At 41.3% G+C, this 23,897-nt stretch overlaps 1 protein-coding gene and 3 long non-coding RNA genes across 4 annotated transcripts; 2 read left to right on the top strand and 2 right to left on the bottom strand.

The window, feature by feature from the left end:
* The first annotated feature begins 43 nt into the window (after positions 1-43).
* LOC141796351 (uncharacterized) lies at positions 44-1,281 on the top strand. Its single transcript, XR_012598888.1, has 3 exons — positions 44-142; positions 281-507; positions 1,149-1,281. It is a non-coding gene; the product is annotated as an uncharacterized LOC141796351 (long non-coding RNA).
* A 7,426-nt stretch (positions 1,282-8,707) lies between these two features.
* On the bottom strand, positions 8,708-9,813 carry LOC141797019 (uncharacterized). Its single transcript, XR_012598917.1, has 3 exons — positions 9,770-9,813; positions 9,471-9,609; positions 8,708-9,358 (listed from the first exon to the last, which is right to left on the bottom strand). It is a non-coding gene; the product is annotated as an uncharacterized LOC141797019 (long non-coding RNA).
* A 44-nt stretch (positions 9,814-9,857) lies between these two features.
* On the bottom strand, positions 9,858-13,556 carry LOC141796612 (uncharacterized). The gene is made up of 3 exons (XM_074677834.1): positions 13,482-13,556; positions 13,305-13,360; positions 9,858-11,894 (listed from the first exon to the last, which is right to left on the bottom strand). The coding sequence occupies exons 1-3, from the start codon at positions 13,505-13,507 to the stop codon at positions 9,967-9,969; spliced, it is 2,010 nt and encodes a 669-aa protein (XP_074533935.1). The 5' UTR covers positions 13,508-13,556; the 3' UTR covers positions 9,858-9,966.
* Positions 13,368-15,895, top strand: LOC141796613 (uncharacterized). The gene is made up of 3 exons (XR_012598897.1): positions 13,368-13,847; positions 14,008-14,112; positions 15,573-15,895. It is a non-coding gene; the product is annotated as an uncharacterized LOC141796613 (long non-coding RNA).
* Positions 15,896-23,897: the final 8,002 nt, after the last annotated feature.

Genomic DNA, 23,897 nt, shown 5'->3' with positions numbered 1-23,897 from the left:
TTGCTTCACATACTCGCATGAGGTCAGTCACTGTCTCTGCAAACCCCACAGTGTGCATGGCCACAGCTACTGCATTGGCAAATGCAAAAATCAGACCGATGGACCCACCGAGCTCTGGACCAAGACTGCGACTGATCAGGAAGTAGGTCCCACCTGAGGGTGAGAGCGGGGAGGGATAGTAAAATGTGACCAATTTAACAACACACTACACATGTTGTGATTTTTTAACATTAATCCCCAAAGTTTAAAGGAAAACTATTGTGTATTGTTTGGTTAACAGACCTCCTTTGACCTTTCCATTGGTGGCGATAGCTGAGGTTGAGAGGCCAGTGATGCCAGTTATACAAGAAGAGAGCAGGATAATCACCCAGGTCAGACCTGAACGAAGACACAAGAAGAAATACATCAACTATTATAAATGAATGAGAGACCCAGAAGAGAATGAACCATGTGAGAAATATCCTACAGACCTACACCAGCCTGAGCCGTGATCCAAGGCAGTCTGAGGTACAAAATCACCCCCCAGATATTTAACATACATCGGATCTGAAAAGCAAACAAACAATGAGATCCCTGATGGCCAAATCCTTCAAAGACATGAGGACTGGATATACATATTCTGCCTTTGATGTGTTTCTAAAATTGCAGGTTAAACATCTTTTTCATTGTATCCTTCACCATGATAAATCCACATTTTGGCACCTTGGAAAGTACAAGCGAGTTCAAAGGCTGATTCATTCAAGGGATTTGGCTGATGACGAGGGATTACCATGTGAATCATAAGCAGTGAGAAGTTTGCAGAGATCACTGAACCCATATGGCTCTTAGAAATAAGCTTATTACCAAGTTAAATCAGTACAACTGGAAATTAAAATCACAGACTCACATAGGAAAGTGTATGAACATTACAGGGGAATGAGAATATGTACCTTTAGTAAACCGTTGTGTATAACAAAAAAAAAAGTCAAAACAAAAACACACTCTGTTGTGTTCATCCCTTGGTTGTACTTGAGTTCTTAGTTTAACTGACTTTTTAAAGTAACTTCAAATGTATCTACTTTACAAATGACAAGGAGAGCTTTTGGGCTATGAGTCAAGTGATTTGCTGACTCCCTAACATGTTCTACTTCTCGTTTTTTTTTGGATAGTCATGGCCATCCTGTGCTGTTCAAAAACCCTGGAGTAGTCTATCTGAACCCACCATGACTCCCTGCACCCAGCCAAAGCGAGTTGGTTCAGGCGGTGGCTCCTTCTGCTCCTCCTCATCTTCCTCAGAGCTGTCTCCTCTTTCCATCTGTCGTCCTGTAGTCTCCTCATACATGGGAGGTCTGGTGTCATTCTAGCCAAGGAAAGGCAAGACAATAGTCATGTCAAAACCAAACTCTGATCTATCTTCACAGCTAGTACAGGACACATCACAAACCATCAGATAAACATGAGATGAAACAGAGGGAGAACTAAAACATCGAAAAAGGAAACAATTAGACTTTGATGGCTATTTTTCCTCAGAGTGCTGCTAGATGACTGTAGATGACTGTTCTTTCTATTGGCATGTGTGCACCGTGGAAAACAGACACTGCAACTTAACTGTAGCTGGTTTTAAAACAGCTTCTTAGGTTAAAACCATCCAGTGAAGTAGAGACACAGTGGATTAATGCTGCTCAGTGAATCAAGAAAGTTGTGTCAGGCCATTTTAACCATATTCAGCTATTAGTGGGACAAGTACAGAACACTACCATTACAAATAGTAACACCTTCACTGACGTCAGGTATATTTCACTCATTAATAGAATATATGTCCCATCAAAATATATTGAAGTATGTTTTTAAGCACATTTTTTCAAAACAGTATTGTAGTAGAGCAAATTGAAGAACTTTTCTATATAAAACATTTTTGTGTCATCACGGGAAAAAAAATTGTCTTGTGCAGACCCAAAAGTAATAATGATAATAACAACAACAGCAATAATAATAATGATGATGATAATAATAATAATTGTTATTACCAATTAAAGATTTAAGATTAAAAAATTACTTTCCCCTTCAATCACTTTTGTCTGGTGATGTTGGTTAGCAGCCTGAAGCTACTCAAGGACCCAGAGAGCGGCAATACATTGAAAATCGCCACAAATGCATGGGTGATAAATCACCTGAAGTTAATAGGCCAGCAAGAGCTGGAAAAGCTAGTCCATGCATTCAAATTCAGTTAATGTGATTACTGTAACAGCATCTTTACACATCTCCCAAAAAACAATCAGTCAGACAGCTGGTTCAGACTGCTGCTTGAGAGAGGCAGTGTTCAGTTTTTATCATCTGCTGAAACCCTCAGCTGTTTTAAATACAGATTGAAGACTCAACAGATTCTGTCTGTTTCTGCTTTTAAGAGATAAATATTTTATGCCTGTTTGTAATCCATACTTACAGCGGTGAAGAGTGAGGTTACGTTAGCTCTGATTGGTAGATGACTGGCAGGACAAAGCTAACCAGGATTCACTATCGTTACACGTTACATTATAGACATGTCTTAGGGCACTGGGCTGTCAGCACTATGGACGGCTACTAAACTACTGTACAAATTTACAGTTTGCTTGTTGTCATGCTAGCCTACGGATACACCTTGGAACCAGGCTGCTAGTAGCTCTTAAGGTTGCCATCTATCACGTATTAGCCGGGACGTTCCGTATTTGAGCCAAAAGAGGCGCGTCCTGTACGGGAAGTGGTTTGTCCTGGCTGCATAGGTAAAGGCAATCCACACAAGATGCATTTATTTTTTTCTCTCTGTGCACCATGCATTGTGTGTCTGGCTGCCTGCATGGCCAGCTGTACACTACGGGCACTAGGACTGCTCAGATGACGGGTAAGTAGCCACAGGTAGTGAGAGACTAGCGCCCCCCGCTGAGGGTGTCCCTTATCTCTCTGCCTCAGAGTTGGCAACCCTAGTAGCTCTACTGTACATATCGCTAGCTACTGATGTACAGAACGAACTTATCTAGTGAAAAACTGTCTTAAAGAAAGATTTTTTTTTTCCAAAACAATCACACACCTGGTTAAAAGTTATATATTTATAACAGTGTGTGTGAGACTCTGGGTCAGAAGGTGGTGAGGCAGTCCATTTAAACCAGATCCTTCTCATAGCAGTTTTCTTTTAATTACTTTTTAAATGTTTTCAGTCAATGTGCTGTGTTGACATTTTGAAGTGATGCCTTGCCTTGTTGCCCAAATGTGTAATAAAACCAAACTTATGTGAAGCAACTGGAGCAACCAGCTTTCTTTGGTTGTATGAAGGGCACCATGAGAATGACAATCAGAGAGTCCTCACCTCAAAGTTCGCATGTAGCTGGAACAGAGACGGTCTGAAGCGCCTCCGCCGACCCCACACCTCAGTGTTGGCATAGAAATCGTAGTGGGGTGGGGCATCCAGAGTCTCATAGCCGGTCTGTATGGATCCATGAGAAACCACACTGCTCCTGTCACCATAACACTGATAGAAACCAGACTCTTCAAAGCCTCCAGGGGTTTGCTTCCCATTGGCCACTGGCAGAGGAACACTGGGTCTGTATGCAGCGAGTTTAACCCCATCACTGAATACTGGTAACTCCATGCTGAACAGCAGGGTGGACCTCTCATGTAATACAGTCGTGCAGATGTAATCGCCACACACAAGTCAGTTTGTCAAGGTGATGGAGTCATCCTGCAGTCTGAGGTGTATAAAGCAGCCTTTGGTGCAATGGGTCGGTTTTATAGTTGGCCTGAACTAAACAGGAAGAGCCTGAGGCCATGTGAGAGGGCAGGTTCAGTGAACAGTCAAACAAGACTCATTACAGGGGCTTCTGAGCACGACACGACTATTTAACAACACAGGGTCAACCAAAATCTTTCTGCACTCTGCTGCCTCAGGAAACACACAAATCCTCAGTGAACAGCAGTGAGGTGTAATAGCCTGAGTATTGATTTACAGGGACCTTAACTTTAACTCATGTTCACTATGTTTTTTGTTCTAATGAATGTATTTCTGCTCCGTTCAATCAATTATTAATCACTAGTCTCTTGATAGGATTCTTAATAAAAGTATGTAAGTTGAACACAGTATCATTACACAAAAGATAAAGATAACCTTGGCTCAGAGAACACAAGGGCAGCACTGACTGCAAAAAAAGAGGTTTTAATAATTATCTAACCTCCAGCTCAAACTGACTTCATTATACTAATGATGACCTCTGAGGGTCCAGTTTTGTAATAACACAGAATAATCTGCATATTATAAAAGACAGAGTTTCGTTTTGAAGTGTTTGTTCTTCAGATGAACTGTGATGTAGGGGAGAACGGGGCTGGTTGTCACACATTTTACTCTAGTGTGAACTGGTCATCGTCAAAACATCTTTTAATTGTCATTCCTACATGAAACTATAGATTCAGGTGTTGGCTTGAAATGTGTATCCTTCTCACTTTCCAACTTATTGTAACAAAGAGGTAATTAACTACCAAGACACTCTGACGTGCTCTCAGAGACAGTTTGTCACAAATCTATTTTCAATGGAAAAACTTTTAAAAAAGTAAGAAGGCAGAACTAAATTTGAAAGTTTAATTACATTGACAAATTGACAAATAGATAATGTAATGCATCTTAACACAAGAACAAACCTTTGGGCCAGCTGACATTATACAACATATGCAACCAACCCCAACTGGAATTTCTTGTTAGCATCAAGGCTAACAAAACTTTAACAGTTGGTTAGCTAGCTAATAAGAATCTCAACTGCAGCTTTAGCCTCACACACTTTAATTCAAAAATGCTAGGCGCTGCCCAAGTAGATGCCTGTTGCAGCAACTCTCTCTTCTTTGTCCGTTTCTTGTAATTTTTTTCGTCTCTTTTTCGTCATCTTTGTATTTGGAGTGGATCATTACTTTGTATGATTCATTGTCGGTCACGAACACCAAACTTTTTGTGGCTTCGGCGATATTTTTACTACTTTTCTCCTGTGTTTGTCTGGAGATCCTACATGTAACCATGGCTGCATTGTTTACATGTGAAATTAGCTGTTAGCAGCCTGTAGTATGTCAATGCTAACTAGTGTAGGGCTTGATGATTTCCCTCGAGCTAAGGAGGAGGAGGTGAGGACGACGTGCTGGTTCTCGGGTGTGAGCTGGGAGGTGACGACGTGGACCTGTCCTTCCATCCATCATTGTTGGGAACGTGATATCTACCTCCGGTGGGATGGACGAGCTAGCTGTGCTAGCCCAGCGGCATCGTGCTGTTCACGGACGTGGCTGACGGAGCTGACATCTGACGCCAGGGCCACATTGAAGGAGCTTTGCTTGCTGTGAGCAGACAGGATCCAGGAGACTGAGACTGAACAGACTGAAGAAGAAGCTCAGTCCTGGACCCTGTGGAGGTGGAGACTGGCTGGGCTGGAGAGTGGTGGACGAGTGGTGGACGGGATGTTGTCATCTATTTTCTGCTGGACCTTTTTGCACTTTCTATACACTTTCTTACTTTTGTTTTCTTAAATGTTGCTGTGACTCCTGATTTTCCCCTCGGGGATAAATAAAGTATTTTCTATTCTATTCTATTCTATTTAAGGGTAGCAGTTGTTTTGTTATAAACCTGTTGTCTAACTCCAGAAAAGACTATTTAGATGAGCTCTGATCACAGTTCTGTAAATTTCCTCTCATAGTTTTAGAGACAGCGCCCTCTGGTGACAGTTATAAAGAGTGTGACAACCAACTCTGCTCCCCCCTAACAGTGCAAGAAGATGACGAAAGATAATGGAAGTGTCGGCTATACAGCAGCATAGCTACTGTTATAATAAAGACTGATGTCTTTATGTTAGCATATAATGTTACTCAAGTTTGAGTTGATGATCCTAAAAAAAAAATCATCTTCTTGGCTCTAAAATGTTTTCTGGTTCAAACTTTAATAAAGTGTGCAGCAGTCCAGAGTGAAGTTGAAGACAGGATGTAAAAAGTCTTACAATGGTAAAACTGTACAAAAGAGCTAAATTTAGAGTTTGGTATTCAGCTCTGTTTCTGATTATGAAAGGAAACCTTTGCAAAGGTATAAAACCCAGAAGTAAATTTAAACACAAAACCTCCTGTAGATGACCTCCAGAGTATTAGTACGAGTACAGTCAGTGACATCTTACTTATACTGCACCATCTACAGAATTATAGTCTTTTCCAAAGTGTTGAACACAATTATGCCCTTGAAGATTGTTCTAGGCCAGTTTAAATCAAATCCAGTTTATTAAATTCACCAACAACATAATAACCTATGACTTCTTATTCAGACAGCAAGTTGACAACTTGATAATTCAAATGTTCAGCAGCTATCAAGTATATCAGCAGAGTTTTATAGCTTGGTACAATTCATGAATATTTGTTTGCAAAATGTGCTTTAAAATTCATAATCCCAAACACAGAAATCCAGAAACAACGTCTAAGTGAAGTTTCCTGGATAACTCTGGGACACAACATCCACTAACTTTGAATTGTCTTTGATTTCATACAGGCTAAATGATTAAATGAGTGTTACATCTGAAGCTGTATGATTTCTTCATCTTGAGGTTGAAAACAAATAGTAATGTATAGTTAAATTATTACAAGACACAACTCTTCTCTCACTTTTTCTTGTTCTTAAATGTCCCTGTGTTCCATTTTAAGTTATTAACAGCAGTCTCCTCCTGTGGCCATTAACGATCAAGTTTTCTGCAAACATATGATCACTGCTCTTTCCTTTCATGTTCAGCAAAGATCTGAGATAGCTCCGATTCTGCTCAAAGCTGTTTAATGATCTGAGACCTTTGTTTACACAGACATTTACAACAATGCTTAACTTACACGGAAACTTAACTTACAGGGAAACTTTTCCTGGTAAAACTATTTGTGTGCATGTAAACGACAGAGGAACAAGGAGAGGCCAAGGTCACCATGTTTTTGTGAGTGCTTTCCAAGAGTTGTTAGAGGCAGGTTTCACATGTATGTTTCAAAGTGCTTAATCTGTGATGAAGTAGCCACAGCGGTGTGTTTAGAGATATAAAAGAGACTCACTGAGGACCTTCAACCTCCTCATCCTCCTCCAGTTCAGTAAAATCCCCTGAGCCTTTCATGAGAAAGAGCACTCTTCAGCTATTTACACCCAATGGGAGGTAAAATCACTCAGTGCAGTCTGTGCCTTTTCATTTAAATGAGCAGTCTCCCTTTTGGTTGAGTAATAGTTGATGCTGTAGCTACAGTTTTTACTCAGAGTTAATTTATTCTACTTTAACCTTGAATGCTACTGACATTTTAATGCACGAACCAATGTGATCACAGTCCTATGTGACATCGCCAGGAGCTACACAGGGAGGCAGGAGTCATAGAAGACAAAGTCAAACTCTGTTTCTGAGTTATCCTCAGTGTATGACAAAACATTTCAAACATGCCAAAGAAAAAAGAAGAAACCACTGACTTTTCTTTCTCCTTTTCCTTCTCCTTTTCCTTCTTACTGTAAACACCCTTTAGTTTCTATCTCTGATATTATTATAATTGCAAATGCTAGCAATAAACCTGTTAACTTGAACTGCTATGTAGTTTTAATGCAGTCCAATATCATAACTTTATTGGTCCTGCAAAGTGCATGTGTGTCATTGTTGTTGCATTATTTCTGGTATTTTTATTGTTGTTTTTGTGGTTGTTTTCGTATATCTGTCACTCTTCCTCTCCCCGTCCTTTTCAGAGTAGTAGATAGGTAAGATAGGTAGGTTAGTAGATTGGTTGGAAGTGATGTTAAATTCATTAAAGATAGATTATATTCTTGCAGGTGTCTATAGCTGTTAGCAATCTGGATACGCCACAGAAAAATGGTCTCTGTGTTCATCCAGATGTCTCAGTCCAACTAGAATCACTAAACTGAACAAAGTTATACCTTGAATTAAAAATGGCAGTTAAGTTTTGGTTTTGTTGGTGCAGAAACTGCAGGAAAAGAAATATCTGTTCATAAGGGGACCAGCGAGGTACAAAAGGACCTCAGAGCAGACAAGGGAAGTTGCATCACACTGCCTTTTTTCTAGTGTTCTCAAAACAACTCGAAGATTCATGAAAAAAGCAGACTCTTGTTAGATTATTTACAGTTGTACACAAAAGTGACCTCCCAGGTACCTTGAAGGCACCACCAACAAGGCAACAACCCAGCTGGCATGTAGCTGAACCCTTTGAAGTGATAACACCTCACTCATGAGACTGCCTCTTACATCAGGAGTGTCTTTGATCACAGATTCTTTTGAACAAGCACTAAATTTGTGAAGACAGTCCAATTAAAAAGCATGACCATAATCCCATTTGTATTACTAGAGTGCATCGACAGGTGTGACTTTTAATTTAAAATGACATAAGAACATTCAGTTTTGTGCCAGGAATGAAATATTCCACTTGTAACATGAGATGCAGCAATGTTTACTTTGACTGCTCACAATCAGACTGATATCCTGATCAGAATGAGACAGCTCCATGTAAACGTCTCAGAAGGCTGTGATCCATAAACAGTTTTTACTTTTATCATCGGATACTGAGATACAGTAGGAGCAAAGACGGTTTTTCTTTCAACTGCTCACAAAGTGGGGAATCACTGAGAGTTTGCAAAAAGTATTTATGATTGCATATTTAATTCATTAATTTTAAAATTTTAGTCTAAAAATGCTATAACTTTTTTCAAACTGTTCTTTAACTGGCAAATTAGTAAGCACACCTGATCAAAATTTTAAGACAAGTTAGAAATTGCAAGAATTTACATTCTTCTTCTTTTTGCATTTAGAAACTCTACCTAGGACCTATTTAAGATCCAACAGTGCAAAATATAAATCTGTGCAATTTCTCAACTGGTCTGATATTTTTATCAGGTGAGTATTTCCCCAGCAAGCCTCAAACTCAAGTGTGAGGTGTAGGGACAATGTTAGTTGGTTAGTTAGTGACAAAGTTAGATGGTAAAACCCCCAGAGCGATGACTCCCTGCCGTTCTGCTACTTTGAAGGTTTTCTGGGCACCAGGAAGTGATTGAGACTGATATTAATTGTCCTATACAAATGTACAGCAGACGGCCCTATTTCTTTTTACTTTCACTGTTCATACAAAAAGAATATTCAGTACATTCAGGGTGAGCAGTAGGTGGTTTTGTGTAACTTAAGGACAGACTCTTCCAGCCTCTGACTTTTGCTTAGAAAAGTAAACCTTGAAAAACACCGAGAAATGGAGCAACAAAGAAGAAGTGTCGTCCAAAACATTGAACAATTTATTTAAATCTCTCGACAAAATTCCTGCATTTGCTTAGAAGAATCTCACAGGATGCAGATCAGAGCTTGAAAATCTCCACTTCAGACTGTGACCTCTGTAGAAAAGATATCGACATTTTGAGGATCTGCTCCAACACTTTATTAGTGAGCTCTGACAGTTAAGGCTCTCCAAAACAAGGAAATTAAAATTATGGAATATTAACCTACCATTTATTCCTTTCTTCTTTGCTGCCCTGCAGGTATCTTTGATTTTTACTCTCCACAAGAAGCACAGTGGATGCTCAGATGCATTGATTCGCCTTCTCCAGAGAACATCCAGGACCCAAATGTTTTTTTCTTTTTCTCTCTGAGACAACAAGATGATATAGTGATTAAATAAACGTTGCTTTAAAAAAAGAAACACTTACAGTTCCACTAAAGGAGCATCAGTCTATTAGGACTGGACATTGGTTAACTGGTTGACATGGGTTTTGGGCATAGAGATGTGATAAATCAAAAGAATATACCTCCTTGGTGAGCAGCTGATATATTGTGCAGAAACTTCAACTGATTGCCTGTTGAGGAAGTCTTGCTCAAACTTGAAAAAGGAAACTTAAATGATTTGGAGTAGTGCTGAATAAACTGGGGTGAGCCTGAGTCTTGGAGTCAGCGGATGAAGGATGATGAGCAGGTTTGTCAGTGATTTAAATTCAAAGAACTGGACTCAGTACTGATAAGGACCCACAGAGGGAAGAGGGTTAGTGTAGTGACTGGACTGCTGTATCCCGTCATCAGAGACAGGATAGTTGCTCTGTTGGGCTGGATACTGTGGTTGCCATTGGTCAGTAGGGTACTGGCCATGACTAGGATAATAGGAGTCTTGCCCAGGGTGGAAGGATGGTTCCTGTTGGCCAAAGTTTGTCTGAACAGTGCCAGCATTCACTCCCACTGCTGGAGCATAGTTATCATATGCAGATGGAGAATTAAAAGTCTGTGCTTGCTCTGTTTCCATTGGTACTTCAGGATGGGGTGTGTACTGACCTGCTCCACTGTCCACAATGGGAGCTTGGCTATAGATTGGCATTTGTGCTGGAGTGTTTGGGTGTGGTTCTGCAGTATTTCCTCCAGAATAATAGTTAGCTGTTTGAGCTGCAAAATCATTGTACAGTCCGCTGTCATCATCACTCATATCATCCATATTAATAAGAAGTTTTGCATAACTGGGTTTTCCACTGAGTTGTTGACCAGGAAGTCCCATCGGGGTTTGATATCCAGTCGATACACTCTGATAATTTGTAGTGGGATGATTGGGCAACAGTTTATGTCCACTGTGGTCACTGCTGTATTGATATGAGGAATCCGTCTGCCCCACATTTCCTTTTCCATAATAACCAGATGATGGAACATAGTGGGATTGACCAATATTGGCAGGTAAAGGGTTTCCTGGACTTGGATGTGATGTAGTCTGGACATTCTGTCCAAGACTGTAGGATGCTTGAAGCTGGCTGTGGTCATATTTCTCAGGGGGTGAGGTAAGCAGATGACTGACTGACTGCTGGGTTTGGGGTTGGGCATAATAGTTACCACTGGGTGCTTGACCAGCGCTGTAATATCCACTTGGGAGACTTTCATACTGTGACTGAAACTGAGGGACATTTGTTGAGTCAGGAGACAATGATTGGATAACTTGGGTGCTTCCATGGTTGTTTTTTGTAGGTTGTATTTGGGGACTGTAGTAACCACCATGAATGAGCTCAGACTGTTGAGGATATTGAACGGTTTGTTGAGCTGACTGGCTGCTTGGTTCAGTTAAAAATGAAAGCTGACTGAGTGGTCCAGGTGGGAAGGTAACCAGTTTACTGTCAATAGATTGTGTGTCCATCGGCCCATAAGCCTGGTGTTTGGTTGGTTGCTGGGCAGGACCAGAGTTTAAGAGAACCCACCCAGATCCATCCTTGACTGAGTGTGATTGTGGATTAGCCTCTGGTATTAGTAGACTTCCAAGATGGACAACTTTATCGTTGGAGGGTTTGGGAGACGGAGAAGGAGGTGGAATTGGGACAGATAAGCTGAACTGATAGCTTGGCTTGGTAGGGTCATGAGTATCTTTTCCACCATTTGGGTTTTTTGTGGAGCCTTTTTCAACAGATCCAGATGGATTGTTGAAACTAGAGTGTAACTGAACGCTAGTCGGCCTGTATTGTTGCTGGTCATCTTTCTGATTGCTGCCCAAACTGGAGCCTTTGATGCTTGAATCGTCCTCTTTGTTTTGACCTGGGAAGTTGGCAAAAGGAAGTTTCAGGTTGAATTCAAAGTTTCTGGGCCTGAGCGTCAATTGATTTCTCTGTTGTGCAGACAAGGTTGGAGACGTTTCCTGAATCATTTTGGTGCCAGGCTGGGGCTGATTCACATTTTGGACTGGATGGGATGGATGCAGCTGATTCTGTATTGGAGCAAAGCTGCGAAGCATCAAAGGACTTTCCTCTATCTCTGCCAAAGGTATGGCCTGAACCTGATCATCGGTGCTGGATGTTGCGTTGGCCTGTCTCAGAGCCCGGATGTAGTGGAGGGGGCGTCGGTTCCCATAACCATATCCAGCTTTTTGTTTCTCTTTTTCAGCTTGCCCTGATTCAGGGGACGTAGAACTTCTTCCTACGACAAAACAGAGAAAACTGTTGGAGAAGGATAAATAATTGATGAAGAAAATTATTTCTATTCCCTCTTTAATGTCACTGAATAAAAGTCAGGAGAGTACAAAGCTAACGTGCCGCTTTCAACCCATGAAACACCAGCTTAATAAAAAAGGGTAAATAGATGTATTCATACTTTGAAGTCCAGCTTTTCTACTAATTCAATCTCAAAGCATGTTTGAGTGCTTTTCAATTTTCCTCATTCATTGAGACAAACTGTTAATGTGTTGGTGCTAAATGATCAGCATCTTACTGTACTCTCTGGTAACCTACGAGAGTAAGTATTTATTCCTTTTTGTTAACCTAAAAGGGGAAGTCCAGCTCTCTGTAGCAGAAAAATCAGAAGTATCGCAAATGGGAATTTCCAAAAAGCCTTGGATCTGGCAGGGCCACAACTCCATTTTTGTTTGTCTTTCTGCCCAAAAATATTCATAAGAATAGAATAGAATAGAATAGAATAGAATAGAATAGAATATATATCATTTATCCCTGAGGGGAAATTCAGGAAATAAGAAAATAAGATGTCCTAGTTTCCCTTAATCAATTTAGGAAATTGCAAAATGATAGAAAAACCAACCAACATCATTCATTATTCTTTACAACTGATGTTTCAAACGTAAATACTATCTATGGTTTTAAGGAAAGAGTTGATTGTGGCATGTTTTTAGAGCTCTTAAACTTAATAAGATGCTTAAATGGAAAATAAATGTGTGAGCATTGATCATAACAAAAGCAGTGAGGGGTAAAAACATACAAATGTGCATGAAATGGCTTCAAAACTTTATAGAGACAGACAGTTGTTCATAGCAGCACCAACTTTAGTATTAGATGGGAGATTAGAAGGGAGTTGAGTCACTATAAATATTGTAAACAATTTAATTTTTTTTATCTTTCCAAGAATTCTTCCAACAAAGCACACATTTTATTTGCTAATCAGCAACCATGCTTAGATTAAAAAAAAAGGGAGCCCACCCCCAAAAAAGAAAAAAAACCTTAAGATGACCAGCTTGAAATAAATATCAGTGTCATGTGGTTTCCATGCTTTTGAAATTCTTAAGAGATCTGGGCTGTCAGAAGCAACTTCTTTAACTACAAACCTCATTTTCTGAAAAAAAAAAAAAAAAAAAAACAGCCTAAGAAAGAATATTTAACTCCAACTGGCCACACTGGCTTTCCATACAGCAGGTCTTTATTAAAAGGCAGGTAATATAGACTGATAGGGAAATATTAAATTTTGAAATGATGATATCCAACTTTGTTTGGAAGCATAGAGAATATTTAGTCTTCACGCCTGTGCAACACAACACCCCACCAGAAATCTCAAAACCAGTCACAGAAAAGTCAAATAAAGTCATGTATGAATCAGACTCACCTCTTGGGAACGCTGAGGAATAGTTCAGCTCTTTCAGTAAGAAAACCAGTAACACTCTGAGGAGGAACGAAACTTGGTATCAAATATTCATCACAGACGAGAGCATCATATACAACACTGAGGTTTTCCTTGTAAAGACTTAAAGAGTCAGGGACAGCTGAAAATATTCTGACCAACCTTTGAAACAGGAACTTTAAGTCCATGACTGCTGCAGCTGCTTCAACAGTCTGTCCCGACAAACCCTCAGCCACTGAGGCTGAGCTGGACTTTGTTTGCAGATCTTCTCTGTGAGGTCTGGGTAAGAGGAGCTGCTCTGTCTCAGGAGCAGAATCTCTCCTAAATCAACAAGACAAAACACCTGTTGATCCAGCCAAAGAGTGGAGCTGAGGCTCTGAGGATGACAGACAGGCAGACGGCACTCTGCTCCACACAGGTGAGATCAATTGGTGTGATTGTCCTGGCTCTGTGTTCAGCTCTGTCCCTGGCAGGATGTGATCTTTGGGGGTGATGGTCTTTTTATTCCAGTTAAAATCTGCTTTACAGGTAGGCACTTTTGATTTACTTTGACCTTGATCCCAATTTAGTCCTAATCTTAGGGAGTGGGACATGTAAAGGCCTTGGTGTATTTACTTTTAAAATATCTAATGCCAATGTATGCTTTCCATTTCTGTGCATGTGTTTCTGTGTCATTTTTTCAAAGCAGCTTTTGTCCTTACGCAAAGTAAAAACAAGCCCCAGCACTGAATAGAAGCTCATATTGGCTGTGGCTCCAATCACACTCTACTTGAAGAACAATACCAGTGAGGAGGTGAAAGCACACATCCTTTTTTTTCACACTTCTCATACTGTGCCGTTTGATACTTTGCTAACTTTCTTTTTCTTTTTTTTTTCTTCATTATTTTCCACCGCAAGTTAAAATTACAAATTTTTGTGTTTTGAAGAGCAGTTAATTTTTTCTGATCATGACTGAGTAAAGTGACACTGGTTTTGTCCCTTATGGGGAGGAGTCTTCCCGTGGTTTGGTCTATAACAAAGTTGTTCTCTGAACAAATGTTGATGGAGATTGATCTTTTCAGACTTCTGAGTCTTCTCTTTGCACATGGGTAGTTGGTTAAGTTGTGCCAGAATCCTCAACATTGATTTTCTGTCCAGCATAATTGGGAATGTGTCATCCCTGCTTTTTTTCCCATTTTACCTTACCCCCAAGCTGCCATATCAAATGGAGACAAAAGGCCCAAATCTGGAAGAAATGATTGCTTTTGAGTGTTTTGTTTTTGGGTGCTGAGCTAGGAGCTCTTCTGAGACCAGCATTTCTGTAATGTTTTAATCCTGTTGGTTACTTGCCCATGAAGAACTGTATTAATAAAGAGGATCAAGATTCAGCAAGCCTTAGCCTTCAATAATAAAAAATATATCCAAGCTGCTTTCTGCAAATAAAGACCTCATACAACCAGTCATTGATTACGTTAAGGAGGTAATCTTCAGCATGAGTAATTTTCTCATCTATTGATCCAAACTGTTTGTTTTGTACTGACTTTGAGTTGTTCACACTGATTCAGATCCTTGTTAATATTTCTTTTTTGCAACCTATCACTCATTTTGCCCCTAGTTCTGCAGCTTCTGTGATATGACTCATGTTTTGAAGCCAAATAAATACATAAATACATAAATATAAAAATAGTACTCTGCTTTCTCGGCTCTGCACCTCCTTTGTGACTTAGTCTTCATCACCATTCAAGGCTTTAACCTGGATTAATGTCATAAATCTCAATGATATCTGTAAATGGAAAAATAAATATGTCACACTGGGGCTTATAACCTGGATTCTTCCATTTGAAACGCTTTGTTAGCCTTTGCAAATTTATCAGGGAGAAGAAAAAACTCTGCTCGGTCTCATCGTCTATTGTCGGCTCCATTCTTTTTACATCACTCTGAGTCTCAGCTTTGCATGCTCTCCACTGCTCATGTTTTAATGTGAAAAATGTTTAAGCATTTAAAAGCCTGACAGCAGCCCTCACAGCTCCAACACATGCTTTGAGATGTCATGAAATCACATTTGCATGCATGCTCCTCTAACATTCTGTGTTTGGTAAACTAGTCACAACATGACGAGCCAGCGGAGCATTAAAGATTGAACCGCCGGACAGGCTTTTCTACTCCAATGAGCTGAGCGCTACCCGTTCTGGCCTAATGAAGATTGATCACCTCAAGGTGTTAGCTTGTTTGTTTGTATTTATTTATTTAATTGTTTGTTTGTTTACTCCCTAGGGTGTGAGGCAGAGGGGTCGGTGGCGATACAGGGATGACTTCTTGCTTGATTAAAGAGATTGATTGGAGCAAACACAGAATTGTTTTCAGGGCTGCAGGTGGAGCCTGACGTTCAGTCCCCCCCTCAGGGGGCAACTGTGACTAATAGACAAACAGCAGAAATGCATTTTGATAGAAATTACCATACCCTGCAATTCTTCAGTGCAGCCTTTCACAAGGTCTGTGTGAAAGTGGCAGTTATTGCCCCATCCTGCCATGAGGAGGAAAAAAGATGGACTAAATATTCTGTATAGAAACACAATCACAGCATCATGGTTGTTAAAAAAGACAGGTACTTAGGGAGTAATTTATTTTTGACTGCTCAGTCAACATGAATAAAAACCCAGGTTTGACATTATTAAGTCAAAACCATGCAACTCTGTTTCCCAAGACTCTTTCAAACAAACACTGCTGAAAAATTATCCAAACATTGTCCCTGAAAGCTTCTTGTGTAAAAGCAGCAGGTAAATTGACCCCACTCAAGACCTGAAACATGTCTTCACGATGTCAGTGATCAAATAATCAAATAGATCAAATAATATCTTCCTGAGACACGATAAACTAGGTTATATTAACAAGTTTCATTGTTCACAATCAGATGCGCTCTAGATAAGGGCTAAATAATTCATAAATAATCTAACAGTTGCGTATTTTACCAGTAAGGTGATCCTTGAGCTTCTACACAGCACACAGAATAAACAGAGAGCAGGTTTTCTTCATGGTAACATGTTTTTTAAACAGGTTAAAGGAACAGACAAATCACTGTTACTGTTTCTGTTTGATCAGAGTTATTACAGCACATGCCCAGACACACAAACAGCTGTTAGAGCTGACTGACAGATGATCCAGAGGTGATCAGCTGATGCCGTCATCACTGAAACACGTCGCTTCATGTGACGCTCCCGAGGAGAGGATGTCCCATTGCTCTAAAAACAAATCCCCTCCATCCTCTCTCCTCTCTTCATTCTCTCCATCTCTCCCTCATCTCTGGTGGGAGGGACTAAGGGGTCATTTACACGACATCAGTTTTAGGGTGAAACGCAAAAGTTTTGTTGCGTTTCAGCTTCGCGTTTACACGGAAATGGCGTTTATGCCGACCCAAACGCAAATATTTAAAAGTGGGATTTTTCTGAAACACTCCTGACACTGTTGCCGTGTAAACAGTAAGCCGTCATTTTCAGTGGAAACGATGACGTCACACTCCGCTTTGCATGAGCACATACAACAGGACAACAGTGCTGTTGTTGTGATCGTCGCGAACTACCGTGTTGCGCTTGTGCTGCTCAATCGGCTGTATCCGCTGACTGTCTTTCAACGAAATGTACATCTGTTTCTCCGCTTTTGAACTTAGTATTCCCCAATACACCAGATGACTGGCTCAACTCTACTTTGGTGGAGATCTCCCAAAAGCTTCTTCTGGACAAAACAGTTATAGCACCGCCCGCAGGCCTGGCATGCTTACTACAGCGTTTTCAGTCCCTCGGCTTTTTCGTGTAAACACAATTTTTTTTCACTGAGTTTTAGCGTTTTCAGATGAAACGTTATCGCGTAAACGGGGCCTAAGACACAAGTGAACGGCGCAAGTGGAGGAAGAAAGGGTGGAACTTTAGAGTTTTGAGACGCACCCATGCTGAGCCTTTAACAGGCCTCCAGAGGGCTGGCCAATCAGAGGAAAGGGATTTTGTAGAGTTGGGATACTTAAAAAGACAGCAACTTGTCAGCTAGCTGGCAATGAAGTATTTCAGACAGAGGTTGACATAAGGGGTTTATAGAAAAATAGGAATGTTTTTGAGCTATACGTCATGTAAAGCTACTGAAAGTGTAGCAGAGGGACAGTGTAAAGCTTTGAAAAAGTCTACTACCATCTCTTTAAACCCTGTTCTATGAGCATTATACAAATGACACTATTTCATAATCATTGATGGTTACTTAAGGTTAATTGTAGTGCATTTTGTATTTTTTTCTGATTCATTTATGATTCGCTCTAAAAATACACCTGAAGTTATCACTGTGCTGAACATAAATAAGTTTAATGCTTCAGATTAAATAGATAGATAGGGCTTTCAGTGTCAAAGCACTGTCACCATGATTCACAACAGACTGCTCACTCATGCAGAGATATAAAAATGTAAATCAGCTGATTTTTCTTGATGTGGGGCAGGTTAACTACAGCTCCTTATGTTCTCTTTATCAGCTAACTGGAGCTCAGCACTCGTTTGTCTGGCCTTTAGCCTCCCTTTGTTATGCATTCCCTGCCTCACCTGCTCCTGATTGATTCCTCTGTGCTTTCTGTCATCATGCTGTGGATGAATGATGATGTTTGCCTCCATGACAACCAGTCAATATCTCATTTTGTTTCATTTTCCCCGTGCTGTGTTTGGATGCTAGCCTTTATGTGGTTTCTGTTAAGACTTCTCAGCTAACTGTGCCTCTGCTCACAGCCTTTCCTCATACTGTGTCACTAATTAATGCTGTGTCTGTACTGTGTATTCATGCCATCATGTATGTGAGAAGTTATGCACATACATGAAGGCCTTGCACTGCATTGAGAGTGGGACTGGGTGTGTGTGATGCTTGAGTAATGATGACAGAGGGCCACCTGTCAGAGTATGAGCTCTTTCATAATGTCATGTACACTGGATGAGTAATCAGGTCAGTGGTGTGTGAATCTAAAGGCTGCAAAATTAAGAACTTTAACATTTTTAATGTCAAGTATCCGCTCATAGAGGCAGGGGGAGCTGGGAAACTCGGGTAGAAAGTTAGATCCTATAGGACAGATGGCCAACAGTTTTTCTACAAAGTGAATTTGGTTTAAATCAATGAGTCATCTTTTTATAATTTGAGGGTGCTCACTGGAGCAACAAATATTCATTTGCTGTACAAGTTTAAAATTTGTTCACTATATCTTACAAACTCTGACTTCCTGCTCTTGCTTTTCTTTACATGCTTTTCTTAAATGAGGAAAAGCCCCATATGTCTCTTTGTTTGAAAAGATAAGGGTCTACTGAGAAGAAGCAAAAGGATTAAAAAAATATATTTTCTTTAATTTTTTTAAATAAAGTGGTCATAGGTAGCCTTTTTTTAGTTTATTGTTATAATCATTATTATTATTATCATTATTTTTCTCTCATTTTTTAAAATTATTATATTTTTCCTCAACACCCGGATCTGGCTTTGAAGGTTTAATGATTCTTTTTCATTTTAAACATGGCCCATATAGTCATGCATCACGTTTTCACTTGTAAGTTTGGAAACAGAGCCACATACTATCAGTCACCTCTTTGATCCACGGTTTGTTAGCACTGCAGACAATCCTTACACCATACAAATGGTTTTTAACCCTGCTACGTGTGAGGATGATGAGGGATTGGTTGATTGCAGTAGTACATTAGTTGGATGGGCTGGACAGAGAGACTGTGTGAGAGGGCCCTGGTGGATCCACCATCAGGTAGGGTTTTAAATCTTGTACTGAAGGATCCATCCTTAGCAGGTGATGTGCAGATTTTCTTGAATGGTTACATGAGTTATTTACTTTTGGTTCATTTTTAGAGCAGATATCTTGAATAATACAAAGTAATGATAGATGACAAATGGAATTTATTGTTTCTGTAGCAAAGTAAAAGTGGTGGTAAACATCTGAGGTCAGATAAATTTCTTTGTGCAAGAAATTATGGAATTTTTTCATCCCCCACATTAAATTTCCATGTTTATTGATACGCTTATTCTAATAAAAGAATCGTATCTTACTATAGAGCGATTATCAGTCTGCGTCATCATAAAGCTCTGCACGCATCCTGACCACAGAAGCAGCGTTTAGCTCCATTCATTCAGATGAGTTAGCTTATCTCAAACACTAAATTCAACCGGTTATCAGCATTGAAAAAAAAAAAAATGTATGGTTGTTCTGTGGTCAGTTTTTTTTTTAGAAACAGTACTTAACAGAGGCAACGTCTATCAAGTTTTGACTGTCACAGAGCAACTGGTGTTTTGAAGGTGATGGCCACCATGCTAACTGGTGACTCTAGGCTGGCAGTATCAGTGATTAACGGCTGAGAGTCACCACTTAACAGGGTCACACTTTACACTGAAACACCAGCAACGTCTGCAGGTAAATAGTTAACTCTGGATGTAGTTTTCTGGTTCTTTTATTATGAACCGGGTCTCAGACTCAGCAGTCTGTGTGCTCTTTTTTTTGGTTTGGTAGGGTTTCTGATTTATTGACACACGTAAACGTCCTGGTCTGTCACAGTCTGGTAAGTGTCCACGGATAATGCAGTCATGAGCGTCGACAGACAGTTGTGTGTTTAAATTGCTCTCTGGGTACACGCCAGATTTCGCCGCTAAAAATTTCTGTCCACTCTAAGACAGAAAAAAAAAAAACACTCAAAACCTTTTTTTTTTTAAAGTGGCATCATCATGTGTACCATAGAGGGTTAATACCATCTCAATGACAAATTTTCACTTGTTCTTTGTTACACACATTTCTAAGACTTAGCACAACCTTTTTTTAATCCACAGTTTCCCCTTTTGTTCACCCTGTGCCATCCAGTAAGAGAGTAGCCATATATACATGGACCCAAATATTCTGCTTGCATTCAGTTTATTTGCTCAAACGGAAAGAATTTAACCTTTGTATACACCTCATCCTGATCCGAATGGACATTTAATCGGTTTCACAGGGGTGGAATACTCCTTTCCCCAAACCAATTGAGGTATCATGTATCCACTCAAATGGAAAGTTGTCAGGGTGCGTTCTTTCAGCGCATGCTCAGATATGACGAAATAAGCAACTAGCGACGTACCTCAATTCTAAAAATGGCCCAAAAGAAATTCTGACCTCAGCTGAGAGTATAGTCGGGCAGAGGAGGGCGTACTTCGAGGATCTCCTCAATTCCACCGACATGCATTCTGTCGAGGAGGGCCAGAGGACTTGGGGTTGGGCCTGTCCATCACAGTGGCTGAAGTCACTGAGGCAGTTAAACAACTCTGCAGCGACAAAGCCCCGGGGGGTGGACAAGATCCGTCCTGAGTTCCTCAAGGCTCTGGATGTTGTAGGGGCTGTCTTGGCTGACATGTCTCTGCAACATTGCATGGACATCAGGGACAGTGTCTCTGGATTGACAGACTGGGGGCTGGTTCCCCTTTTTAAGAAGGGGGACCAGAGAGTGTATTCAAACTATAGGGGGGCCACACTCCTCAGTCTCCCTGGTAAGGCCTAGTCCAGGGTGCTGAGGGGGAGAGTCTGACGGTTGGTCAAACCTCAGATTCAAGAGGAACAATGTGGTTTTCGTCCTGGCTGTGGAACACTGGACCAGCTCTACATCCTTGCAAGGGTGCTAGAGGGTGCATGGGAGTTTGCCCAACCAGTCCACATGTGCCTTGTGGACCCTCAACTGTGTCCTCCGAGGTATCTTGTCGGGGGTGCTCTGTAAATATGGAGTTCATGGCCTGTTGTTACGGGCTGTTCAGTCTCTGTATTTCCGGAGTGAGAGCTTGGTCCGCATTGCCAACAGTTCGACAAACTCGTTCCCAGTCAGAGTTGGACTCTGTCAGGGCTGCCCTTTGTCACCGATTCTGTTCATTACGTTTATGGACAGGATTTCTAGGCACAGTCAAGTGGCGGAGGGAGTCAGGTTTGGGGGTCTCAGGATCCCATTTCTGCTTTTTGCGGATAATGTGGTCCTCTTGGCCTCATCAGACACTGACCTCCAGCTCACACTGGGGCAGTCTGCAGCTGAGTGTGAAGCAGCCGGGATGTAGATCAGCACCTGTGAGTCTGAGGCCATGGTTCTCAGTCAGAAAAGGATAGACTGCCCACTCCAGGTTAGGAGAGAGTCTTTGCCCCAAGTGGAGGAGTTCAAGTATCTGGGGTTCTTCTGCACGAGTGAGGGGAAAATGGAGGGAGAGATTGACAGACGGATCGGGGCCAGCAGTGATGTGGACACTGTACCGGTCTGTTGTGGTGAAGAGAGAGTTGAGTCAGAAGGCAAGGCTCTCAATTTACCGGTCAATCTACGTTCCAACCCTCAGGTATGGCCACGAGCTGTGGGAAGTGACCGAAAGAATAAGATCGCGGATACTAGCAGCTGAAATGAGTTTCCTCCGCAGGGTGTCTGGGCTCAGCCTTAGAAACAGGGTTCATAGCTCGGACATCTGGGAGATGCAGGGTAGAGCCGCTGCTCCTCTGCATCAAGAAGAGCCAGATGAGGTGGCTCGGGCATCTGGTGAGAATGCCTCCTCATCTGCCTCCCTGGGGAGGTGTTTTGGGCATGTTCAACTCGGAGAAGACCCCGGGGTAGACCCAGGACATGGTGGAGAGATTATAGCTGTGTCCCTATTCAGGGGCTGCAGCCTACGGAGGCTGGATATGAAGAATGATTACGTCACAGCGGTGCATCGGAGGCTGGTCCCAAAACAGAGGCTCCTCCAAATGCGGCCGAAGAATCCGTCCTCCGTTTCGGGGGCCGCGAAGGACAGGTTCAGTAAATCCTTCATAGCCTCACATATCCCAGGATCCATTGCGCATGAACGCCGAAGATGATGGACATGGCTGAACTCCAAAAGGAGTCCTGTTTTATCTAAATATGAAGGACATCTGGCAACAGCTATGTGATTGTGTTTCTAAAACATCAAAGAATATTTTGTTTTTCTGTGTGAAAGTGTGTTGTTTGGGCTCTTTTCAAGTAATATACTGAGGAAAAACAGTTCTTTATAAATCTTCTCATTATTATGTAAAAATATGTTCATAAATGTAAATTCTCTTGGTAAAAGAAACTTTCTTGGTGTTTTTGTAATTATTGTTTTTTTTTTTTTTTATTACACGAAATTCAAAAAAGAGATTGAATCATTTCAGCAGCTTGCATTTTATACTTTTTTTAATTTATCATCCCCCCCAGCACTGAAAATGTACATTGTTGCCTTACTCTCGTGTAAATGGTGGTTCTATACTCTATCAATAAAGAAAATTTACTGTCTCCTTTCTTCCTGCTTGATTCGACACAGCTGAGCAATTAATGTGTACACGGACCAGCTGACAGGACGGGCGCGCTCGCCGCAACAGTTACACATAGGTCTAAACACAAACTAATTAGCTTTAACAGTGGATACTACTACTCCCACTGTAGCCAAACTCATGCCGAACTACTTAAAAACCCACCGTGACCGCTCTAGGGTGGAGACAGGTGCTTACCTGCTCTGGTGAGTACTTCCTAAAAAAAAACCACAGAAATCTTAGACAGAGTTTGGCTGTGTGTTGTGCAAGTCACGGGGAAACCGCGGCTGCGCTTCACGTATCAGCTGGCAAACAGCTGTTCACCACAACAGGTAATGACTCTGTTTACCACAGTGGGAGATGTCAGCTGAATAACTCTGGTTAGTCTGTGCCTGTACTGGCTAATGACTGAACGCTGCTGGTCTGTCAATAGATTTTAGCATTAGTTAGCCACACATCTTTAGCATTGTAAACTGAGCTGGTGCAGACAGGCCAAGAAAGCCAAAGCTTCGCCCAAAGTTGGCTCTGCCCTGATCAGCTGGCAGTGGCAACGCCAGACCTGCTCCGCCGGCTAATTCATGGTTTTGATCGCACTGGTCCAATTGAAAAAGCTACCACTGTGTGTTACAAGGAGGATGACTGTCTGTTGTTGTTTGTTACATTTTCTGCCGGCCGGCTTCTTGCTCTGTCGGAGGGGGCGTGTTGTTAGGAGGCAAGGTAGCGGGCGATAGGAGCTGGGGGGTGGGATCTTGGAACACTGAGTGGAGGGGTGAGTGAGGCTGTGTTTTTCAAATGTGTCTCATCAGCCAAACTGGGTTTCAGATTGTAGACCATAGCTTTAATTCTTATAAAGAACACATAAAATGCATATCAAAAATGTTCATCGTAAAAGTCTTCATTTTCATATTCACAGGCACACATTTCATGGTGGTACAGGGGCTGCCCTTGTTGCATGGTTTTAGTTGTATTTTTCTCCTTTTTCATGTCTTTGGACTGTGGGGGAAGCCGGAGAACCCGGGGAGAACCCAAGCATGCACAGGGAGATCATGCAAACTGCATGGTTTTAGTTGTATTTTTCTCCTTTTCCATTGACAGGTGATGAGGGCCCCGCGGAAAAGAAGGGGGGGGGGGCTTAAATTCTTTATTATGCATGATCTTTATGATTGCATGATAAAGAAACAAATCCTGCACCAATCGGGCTTTCACTGCAGCCATGGGTGGAGACGTAGCTGCTCCAGGGTGGCTCGCCCACTTTCCGTTGCAAGGCACTTTTTAAGGAAGTTAAGGCAATCTGA

The sequence above is a fragment of the Halichoeres trimaculatus genome, unplaced genomic scaffold (assembly GCF_033239565.1).
Source record: "Halichoeres trimaculatus isolate MK-OKI-2021-1 unplaced genomic scaffold, fHalTri1.1 fHalTri1_scaffold_10, whole genome shotgun sequence".
Lineage (NCBI taxonomy): Eukaryota > Metazoa > Chordata > Actinopteri > Labriformes > Labridae > Halichoeres > Halichoeres trimaculatus.
The sequence above is the reverse complement of the archived record's forward strand: the minus strand, read 5'-3'. Positions and strand labels throughout refer to the sequence as shown.